Genomic DNA, 11,060 nt, shown 5'->3' with positions numbered 1-11,060 from the left:
TTACTGAGGGTGCACTCGATCCCCTCATCCAGATCATTGATAAAGATACTGAACAAGACCAGCCCCAAAACTGAGCCCTGGGGAACACCGCTCGTGACCGGCCGCCAACTGGATTTAACTCCATTCACCACCACTCTCTGGGCCCGGCCGTCCAGCCAGTTTTTGACCCAGCGCAGAGTACACCTGTCTAAGCCGTGAGCCGCCAGCTTCTCCAGGAGAATGCTGTGGGAGACGGTGTCAAAGGCCTTACTGAAGTCCAGGTAGACCACATCCACAGCCTTTCCCTCATCCACTAGGCGGGTCACCTGGTCATAGAAGGAGATCAGGTTGGTCAAGCAGGACCTGCCTTTCATGAACCAGTGCTGGCTGGGCCTGATCCCCTGGTTGTCCCACGCATGCCTTGTGAGCGCCCTCAAGATGAACCACTCCAGGCACAGTGAACCCGATAAATGCGGACATCTCCTTAGAGAGGATGACAAGGCAACATCAGTCTATTCCTCATTTAATAAATTGTTTCTGACAAACTGATTGTTAAATCAAACAGGTAAAGCAGCATGCAAATTATAATTGTAAATTAGTGCAGTTCTACTAGCTGATGCAAGAGATGCAAAAATAATAGCAAATCTTCTCAAACATATCAGGACCAGGAAGTTTGCCAGAATCTGCAGAACTAATTGATGATCAGGATAAAACAGGAGCGTTCAGAGAAGAAAATGTCATTGCAGAGAAGCTAAATGAGTTCTTTGCATTGATTCATGCCCACTGTGAAAGCAACTGGGGGGATCTCAATGCTACAGCCTTCTCTGGGGAAGACTCATCAGAGGATCTGTCCAAAACTGAAGTGATCACAAACAATTTTAAGGAACAAACTGACAAAACAAACAGGACTGGATAATCACCCAACAGTTCTACAAGGAGTAATTAATTAAATAGCTTAATTACTAACAGTGATGTGCAACTTCTCAAAACTGCCTTGATGCCTAAGGACTGGAAGGGTAACAAACATGAAAAGGATCCAAATGAGATTCAAGTCTGGTGTCTGTACTAGATAAATTTCTGAGACCATAAAAAAGAATAATAAAATTAGTGGACAGTCAGATAAATGCAATCAGCTTTAAGACTCCTAAGTTCTGACTTACCCAATTCTTGAGTTCTTTGAAGGGATCAACAAACATGCATAAAGAAGACCCATCTGATATCACCCATGTGGCTTTCCAGGAGACTTTTGACAAAGTCACTCACCAAAATCCTAGTGAAACTAAGCAGTCATGCTGTAAGGGAGAATGTCCTGGTATAGATAAATGATTAGAGGACGGAAAACAGAGTAAATTAGCAGTTCCTGCAATGGTGGAAGATGACCAGCGGATTCCACAGGGTTCTGTGCTGGGACCTGTTCTGTTCAACTTGTCCATAAAAACCATGGAAAAGTGGGTGACAGCAGTGATATGGGAGAGTTTGCTGATGACACTAAGATATTCAAAGTAGCAAAGATGAAGGCTGACTGAAGAGCAGAAAAAGGATTTGTAGTCAACTGGTAATAAAATAGGAGATGAAATTTAAATGCAGATAAACATGAAATGATGCGTGTGGAAAAACACAGAGCAGACATACCTTCATGTATAAAATTATAGCCTTTGCACCTGGAGAACAATCCTGGGGTTAATGACAGATTCCTCATGGAGCTTTAATGCTCACAGGAGGTCAAGAAAGCAAATAAAATACTGGGAATTACTGGGAAATAAACTTACGCAGGCATGCAAATCTATGATATGGCCACATCTTAACTGCCACATTCTGGCTTCCTTATCTCAAAAAAAAGATACAGGAACCAGGACTGTAAAAAGTTCTGAGAAAAGCAACATGGATGCACAATGGTATGGAATAGCCTCTATATCAGAAAGGACTAAGTAAGCAAGGACTCTTCAGCCTGGAAAAGAGGTAACTCGAAGAGGATATGATAAAGGTCTAGAAAGTGGTGTGAAATGAATGACAGGATTAAATATTCACCAACTTTTCAATACAAGAATCAGAGTGTATCAAATAAAGATAGTGAACGCCAAATTCAAAACAAGCAAAAGGAATTATTTGTGCAATGGGTAGTTGCTATGGCAACTCCTTGCCAATGGATGTTTAACATGTTAGAAGTTTATATGGGGTAGAGGGGAGACTGTAGAATTTCATGGAAAAGAAGTCAACTGAGGTTTATTGCATACACAGAGAACCACAGCTGGCTGAGGAAGTTTCCAAACTGGAAAGAGCCAGAGATTTGGTAAGTATACACAGGCATCTGATTTTCACCACTGCCAAGTATGGATAGTAGGCTGGATGAACCTTTCATGTGACCCAGTGTGATTATTCTTTCGCTGAACAGGTAATTGCTGCATCCAGTGATGTCAGATACTTAACAAAAGTTTCCTAATTAAAAAAGTAGGCTACACTAAAGTATAAAGGGACTTTTATATACAACAGGCACAAGATTTCTTCTGTGCAAAGTTTAGTATCACACCCTGTGTTTGTGCACTTAGGATTGAAAATAGACTCCTAACTGTACACTGATAAAAGATTACACGGGAGCTGGCAGGGCCCAAAAGGCCACCTAAGCTCACAGGTAGTGCCTGACTTACTGACAGAAACTACTGCCCTATTTAGGCAATCTCCCTGTTCCAAAAGCATGGCCTTCTCGTGACTTATGACATTAACCACAGCCTGAGAAAGTCATCCTTTATACAGCTTATCTGAAAAGCTTCGAGATGATAATGATCTGGGAAAGGGGAACAGCATCTTGTTCAAAGATTTCTGGAGATGGGCAGAAGTCTACAACGCTGACTAGAAACAGAAGCATGCAAAGCTCATCCTGCAAGATAGAGGCTCTACTTCTGACAGCTTTCACGGCTTGGTGGCAGCCACCAAGGATTTTTCTGTGACTCCACACAAGTAAGCTCCAAAACCAACCACAAGCGAAGTCCAACAGAACACGTACTCCAGATGCATAGAAAGGCACTGCTGAATTCCCCAGCCCTACCTTGCAGATCCAGCATTTCCAATCTTCCGTACTCCTCTCCTTACCTAAGACTATGATACATAGAATTTAGCAAGTCTTGCCAACTCAATTTCCCCAAAAGTCTTTCTCACAGAGTTAAATTACTACTCTCCCATTCCTTCTGACTCTTTTACCCAAGAGAGAAAAAAAAAGAAGAGAGATGAAACTGCAGTGTGGTGAGAAGAACAGAGACTATTTGGGTGGCAGCTGTGGAATTCAGTGTGTGGTGTGGGAGCAAGTCATTAATCCTATTTCCAGTGCTCACATTTTTATTTTCACAATATTTAATGCTTATTTTTAAAGTCACAGTTATGAAAGCACTTGAGAAAGTCTGAATGCTGGTTTTCTTTCATTTTTCTGGTCTTCTTTTATGTTTCTAGCTGCCATGACTGCCAGTAAAAAAACCTGATCCCACGAACTTTGCAACCTGAAAATTCAGAAAACACACACACACACTTCCTTTCTTAACATATCAGTTCTTAGACCTGAGGATTTTTAATGTTTTGAGTTAATAATACTGATTTATCCTCCTCTTTGTTTCTTCCCACAGCAGACAATTTTACTCACACTGCTGTTACTTGTTTTCTTTTCAACACATACCAACTCACGCTATAACTCACTAGCTGTCAGCATTTTAAAAGAAAGATTAGCAGTGCCAACTACACCTCAGGAAAAACATTTGCACTCCTCACAGCTCAAGTGTTTATTATATGCACAGAAAAAGTGGCGCATTACATTATCTACGTCCCTCTTGTTTCTGCAGGGCTGCACTAAGCTGACAACTGACAATTGCATGCTTGTTTAAAAACTGCAGTAAGAAATAATTATTCTGAAGACACTATATATAATCATCACAACATAATAACTAAGATTTTTTAATACACAAGCTATTTCTTTACTAATTTGTATTTTGATAAAACAACTGACAGTTTAACACAAAAAGCAATGCTAATCTAGTGAAGGAAGATGTATTTTAGGACCACTTAATAAAGTAGACAAATGAAAAGCTAAATTCTGAACACTACCTGACAACAAACAATTTGAATTTATATATAAGCCTACAATTCATTATGACACAAAGCTATTATCTCAGGGGCCTACAAAAGTTCCCCTTAAAATTAGAGATGAAGATTGAGAGGAAGATGTTACTCAATTTAAGCTCCTTATTCCCAGTCCCATCATTTGTTGAGTTTTTAATACTCGGTGCTCACATATGAAATAGCACTTAATAGTGCTCACAAGGAAAAATAACTATAAATCTAGTAAAATATCATGCCTTTGATATTTCTCAAATTATTTACATAGCGTTTACATAGCGGTTTACTAAAGCATCTTTGAAGACTATACAATGCAAGAGCAGCCCGAACCTAGAAATGCTGCAGAAATGTTAATCAACAGACATTTAGAAGAATAGAAACAACTTAATCTTTGTTCCTCTTCCATGTGTATGATCACAGAAAACAGGGATGCAGGTAAACAGGAAAGGGAGAAATTATTTTTGTATTTGGCAAGAGAAAGAATAGATTGTTCAGCGTAGCCAATCTGGTTACCTTCATTAACTGCCTTTAACAGCAGCAGCACAAAAGACCTCGTTCCAACAATTCTCCAGGAATTACTAACCCTGGGATAAATTGCATAGGATAACTAAATGTCCTCAAACTAGTTTAGGTACTTGAGCAGCCGAGAAAGTTCCTTACTTTTAAGAATAATCTTAATGTGATTTAATGTTCTATGTTTTGCAACCTTGTTCCACCTTTGAACATCTATGCTTTACATAAAAATTATTTTCTTCTTAAAGCTTACCTGGCAATATTGCTCAGTAATTTGCCATACACAGGGCACTCCTCTCTTACCAACATGGCAATCTTTAAAACTGTGGTCCTGCACCAAACTCCTGGTGCTCCAGTAAACGTAGGAAACATCACTATGATATAGCAGGACAATACAGCAACACCTGACCCTCGAAGTTCTAATGAAGTTGGTAGCAAATATACTCTTATAATTTTACTTCATAATACGAGGCATTTTGACAAACTCTAAACATTTATTTCTAGGTGAATGTTCCAAATGCAGTATTCTAGGCACATGGTTTTCTCTGGTAGAGGAGAGATACGTTCTGATACTTTATGCAGTTATCAAGGAACAAATTCTCCTCTGCTTTCAAATTGCTTAACTCCGGAAAATTCACGCTTCTTTTGCAGGGGAGGAGGGCAGGAGAAATCCCAACAATTTCCTACTATTAAATATTCAAATAAACTATTTGCTTTAAGAAGTATTTTTTAAAACCAAGAAAAATAATTAGGTACTCAAAGGACTTTTCTACACATGCAAAGGATAGACAAGTGAATCAACTATCTGTCCTCTGTATTGCTTTGAATTTTTAATTTAAATTATCTCATTTCAATTATTTACTACTTAGAAATGCTGTCAATCATTTGAAATTTTTATTTGGTAAATGCGTAAAAGTAGGTCACTGAAAACAAGCTTATACACAATAATACACAGACACATCAGAGGATTAATATATAAAAATCAAGAGATGAAAAAACTGACCTGCTGCTTCTGGTGTTTGTTTAGTAGGGCTAAAAATAAGATGTAACATCTGGAGCAGTCTGCCAAAGCTGCACAGAAGTCATTGTAGGAAGAAAGTTTGCTACAAGGGTACAAAAATAAAATATAAATGAATGAAAACACTTTTTTCCACAAAAGATTTTTTTAAAACCCACTCTGCTTTTGACTCTCAGAGCTGTATTTTCCAACAAATGAAATGAATGCCAATACTCTGACTCCTAGTAGAGGCATACACGGTTACATAAGAGCACAACAGAAGTCTAGCTATCCTTGCCACAGTGAATTACGGGAAGAAGCGAACATAAGGAGCTTCCCAACCTGCTTGCCATATGGGCACAGTATGCTAACACCAGCACTTCTTAGCGTTCAGCGGGAGAACTGTAATTTCAAGATGACATGGGAAGTCAGACAGGAGAAGAAATAAAGGGTCCCTTCCTAATGCACGTCTAGTAGAGCCCAGCGACAGCACTAACAGAACACATCTCTCACCAGCAAATATGGAGAACGCGCCTTCTTGCGGTCACGATTTTATCTCTGCGTATTCCCTAACAGCTGCTCTGGTCCTACACTGCTCACCTGGACCATTACAAAAATAGAGAATTGGACATGCTTTGGTCATACGAGAAACACGGCAATAACAGAACAAACTAGGATAACCTCTTACTTCCCATGTCAAACCCAGTAAATATCTGTGTTGATGTTCAATTACAACCGATTACAGCAAGACTTACAGACGTAGAGAAATGAATAATCTGAATAGATTGAACATATTCTCTACAAAGAAGCTGCCTAAAGTTACTGACTGAGAGAAAAGAATAATCATTCTGTTATTACTAGAAGACAAAACAAAATTCAAATCTGTGCTGCATAGTATAATTTTTTTTTTCCATGACTGCTATTTCCAGGAAGCTAATTAAATTGATTTTATGGCTAATTTGTATCCTTGGAGCATGCAGTTCACTAAACTTAAGAAAAAAAATTGAAGCAGTAGGAAATTTTAAATAAGACAAATTACTTTTGCTCCATATTGGATTCTAGATCAAGTAAATGTCCTTGTCAGAATTACAGTGTAAGTATCGATTACATTTAATTACAAACCCATTACCCCACTTTTCATGGCATTTTCCAAGTAAAAGAAATGCTCTCTCCTTAGAATAAGTAAATATGCTCAAAGTGCTGTAATCATTGCTAGAACTCAACTCATTTTTAGGAACAAAATTAGAGAGACAGATGTGGACAAGGTGGCATGGAATTGGGGAAGCAATTCCCTTGCTTCACGGGTAGCACAAACAGCAAAGGACCAGATTTGCCTGTTTTTAGCTGTGGAGAGGAAGGAATGATAGTCCCTTACATAGCTGCTCTTCAAAGCACAACCTGATCTCATCTAGCAAGGAGAACGTGATGGATAATTTGGAGGGGCTGAACAGGAAGAGAAGTCCATAGCAGAACCTCAATGAACATGGAGCCACAGGCAACATGACTCAATACAATAACAAAGCAGCAACGGCAAATACTTCATCCAGAACGGCATTCATAAATTGCACTTATAACTCAACTGCTCCTGAAATTACCAACAGTTAATTTCACAACTTCTTCAAAACCCTTAAATTGTTTGCACATCCATTTAGCATTGGATATTGCAAGCTGGTGCTTGGGAACTGGAAGATTTTTGACTGAGAAACTATTCAGACTACAAAAGGATCTTTTTGGGTGATTCACTCATACTGATCTCCCTCTAAAAAGCACATCTTGGTAAGCAGCCACTGAGGTGCTCATAAAGCTGAGATTCTTTCAGTGCTTCCATCTGCACACTCAAAACCTGGTCCCACAGATTAATCTCCTCAAACACTCTGTGACAGCTCAAAACAACGAACACTGATCACGTTTTCTCTCTTTTGTATTTTATCTCACAATACGCAGTCCCCGATATAGCTTAAGCTTGTGTAATTTCTCTCATTCATTTTTTTACAACGTGGCCTAAAATAGGATTAATAAATACTTAATAATTTATGCAGCTGTCAAATATAAGAAACGGTACTTTAAAAATCTCCATCAGAATCTGTGGGATCAAAGAATGACACAATACAACAAAACATTTTTCACAGGGACAACGAATCCAAGTTTGTATGGCTACAATGAAACCATTCTATCAACATTAATAAACACACAATTATCATACAAAATAATTACAAACTACACAGAGCTTTTAAAAAAACAATTCAATGTAAATCATCCAATTTCAGTGCTTGATTCTGCCCTCTGTGGGGTCACCTGAAGCAGTAGCACTGACTTGACCGCATGCAGAAATAGCACTGTGTTCTATACATACCTGAATATCCTGACAATATAGGTGCACACATCCTTAGCATTCATACGCTGCTCTAGCGCCACACAGAGCTCAGAGGCTGCACCGTTGCAAATGAGTTGGCTTCTTGCCGGAGGTAAGTCAGCCAAGTTTCGCAAAGTAGCTGTCAGCTGCATATAGAATATTTAAAGATTTATTAATCACAGCCGTTTACAACAGAATCCACACTGTTTTGAAAATTTAATAAAGCTCAGACCTCATTTATAACGTCTAAGGCAGTCTGAATGCCCTGTTAACATTCTGCAGGTATGTATCTACCAATAAATTATAACAGGAAACGTGTAAGTAATACAATTGTGTATATTGAAATAATTGTTTGAAAATGAAAGACTGACAGTGGTCTTTGCCTGCATGTAACCTCCTTCTTTGAGAGAAACATGATCTTTCATATGTTTTAAAATCTTGTATGCATGTATACAACCATATACCAATTGGAAATTAGGTGAAATGCTGTGGATAGTTAAAGGGATTTTTTGCATAATGTCTGATTTTGCAAATTTACATTTAAGTCCTGCAAATTAATACTGATATATAATATATATTTTGATAATAACTACAAGTTGCAAACTAAGATGAATTTATTTTAAAATACAATAAAATCTATTTTGATTAAAAATTTTAAAAGTTAATCGAGATCAAGAGAAATCCACTATTTGAACAGTATAAAAGTGAAAAGCTTAAGTCCTCAAGTTTGTTTTGGAGAAAGCAAAATATTTTCAGAAGATACTGTTCTATTTCAAGGAGTTTTAAGCATAAAATATCTATCACTTGTAGATAGGCAAAATGAATCAGCTGTTGCATATTTTGAAATGTTCTGGTTTTCTTCCAAGGTAAGGGTATTCAAATGCCAAGGTCAGACAGGCAATGACATGTAAGTTAACTGTTGATCTAAACCAGAACTTACTGTAAAATTAACGTGAAGTCATTTAATCTAATGTGAATATGGGAATTATTCAGATTTTCCTTATTCTAAGAGTAAGGTATTTAACGTCAATTTGGTTTTAAATGTAGTTTCATAAGGCACAAAGACTATCTGTTCAAGTTGTTTGTAAACACAAAAAACTCTAGAAATTAAGTATTTGATCACTGAATTGGACTGCTTGTCCAGTGATATGTAATTGCTAGTTTTAAAGGAAAAATCTGACGAAGAGCAGGTTAAGTTGTTGTGTTTGAGGAGATTTTGCTCATAGGATTCTATGTGCTACTCTGTCCGTTCTCCAGCAGCTTTCAAATTTGCTTGCCTGCTTCAACAAATTTGACAAAAGCGTACATCTTCAGTTACCACACAATGTTCTGTAATGGAACAATAGGAGAAGGAACAATGTGTCAAAATGGAGAAGCAAGGTACAGAGGGAAAAAAATTATGTGCTAATGTGAATGTGAATGGATTTAACTTCAGCACTAAATATTAAATGTATGCTATATTCAGAGTAAACAGAAACTGAACCTATGGAAGCCATTTGCTCATATTTTAAGAAGACACCTGGAGTTTTTTTGTTATTTTAACTAAACTGCAAAAAATACATTTCCAGATATGCATCCTTTCACCAGTCACGATGCTTCAAAAATCAACACAATACTGGAGAAATATTTTAAAATAAAAATATAATGATCAAATACTTTGCTATTCAAAAGTTTTGGTGGAAAAATCCCTGCCAAATGGAATAGACACAGAAGACTCCATTCAGCGCTCACATACAAGATGTCCACAGTCAGCCTAGGATGATATTTGTTGAGCTCTAGCTAAACTTCACAATAAAGAGAATGAAGGATAAACCACATTATTTAAAGTGTTGTTCAAACCCAGACCAGGGCTTTCACTGCAGCAGAGACTTACATATTACATGATGAAAAAAATAAAATCTTTATCAATAGATAATGGTGCAGAGGTCTCCAAAAAGAGAGTATAATTTTTCACTGCCTAAGACAGTTAGATGGTTCAAAATCCTCCAGCAGTAAATTCGGTCAAGAGGCATCCTCACACAAAGACAGGTTGGAAAGGAAAAGCAATGCAAAATAACGTATACACTTAAATGTGCGAGACAATGAAATTCAGAAGTTCATACCAGTATATATCCACAAAAGAACAGTTAGTACGCAAGTGAAATTTGAAGAGTATAAATGAAAAAATAATAATAGAAGCTAGCCAGAGAGCAGATGAATTCAAGAGATAGTCTGATTGCTTCAAGCAGACACTGTGATTCAGGGAGAAATGCATAACAATTGGCTTTAGCAATCCCCACCAGCCCTAATTCTTATGTTGCCATGTGAAAGATCAAATTCACCCAAACAGAAAATTTAACAGCAGACAAATTCTATTTTTAAAGGAGAAGACATTTAAGTGCTTTTCAATTAAGGAGCATGGAGTACTTGTTAAGTCTTGCCAGTGACACTTCAAAAGCCTTGGCTTTTGAGTAAGCATTACCATATTCTGTATAATCAGACTATTAGGTGAAGAAACATAAAATAAGTCAAAGATGACCTTGATTTCATGTCCTCTATTAAGGAAAAATAATTATTATTACAAACATTTTTATTCTTGTCTTATGGGACATCCGCATAAAATCCATTGTGTAACAATGAAGAAACCAGAGAGGGACTTTATTCCCATAAAAAGGACCTGGCAAGATTATGTATAACACTGCCACCTGGTGATTGTGCAATTATACGGTTAAAGAACGAAGAGATGGTCCCAGTTAACTGAGATACTTCAGTTATCAGGGTTAAGGGATGGCAGAGCCTCCCTCAGAGACCACTGTGACTATTTAAGGTGTTTTTCTCCTCCAGTATAATTTGCTCTCTATTCCTCAAGACTCGTATTTATTCATTATTTCTGTATGTCACTGGGTATTTGATCTTTTGCTACAAGTTAAAGTATGCCACAAAAACTTCCTTTATTCTGAAGACATGAATCACAGAAGAAAATTTCTTTGATACTACATCCCTGAAAACAGAACTATTCCTACATCTGCCTATGATGACTGAACAATTAACTCACATGGAAGAAATGGTGCACATTAATGTAGGTTTGTTGAAGAAACCAGTATGAAAAAATTGCACAGGAAAAAATTCCATAGCAGCAGG

General features: G+C 37.5%; 1 protein-coding gene across 1 annotated transcript in view; it reads right to left on the bottom strand.

Annotated features, from left to right (window-relative positions):
• Nucleotides 1-11,060, bottom strand: part of ARMC2 (armadillo repeat containing 2) — a 73,078-nt gene that overhangs the window by 19,873 nt on the left and 42,145 nt on the right. The window contains exons 12-13 of the mRNA XM_009326397.1: nt 7,941-8,086; nt 5,594-5,693 (exon numbers count right to left, since the gene is read on the bottom strand). Coding sequence (XP_009324672.1) covers nt 5,594-5,693; nt 7,941-8,086 — 246 coding nt within the window. The remainder of the gene's footprint in view (nt 1-5,593; nt 5,694-7,940; nt 8,087-11,060) is intronic.

This window comes from Pygoscelis adeliae, unplaced genomic scaffold (assembly GCF_000699105.1).
Source record: "Pygoscelis adeliae isolate BGI_AS28 unplaced genomic scaffold, ASM69910v1 Scaffold206, whole genome shotgun sequence".
Lineage (NCBI taxonomy): Eukaryota > Metazoa > Chordata > Aves > Sphenisciformes > Spheniscidae > Pygoscelis > Pygoscelis adeliae.
The sequence above is the reverse complement of the archived record's forward strand: the minus strand, read 5'-3'. Positions and strand labels throughout refer to the sequence as shown.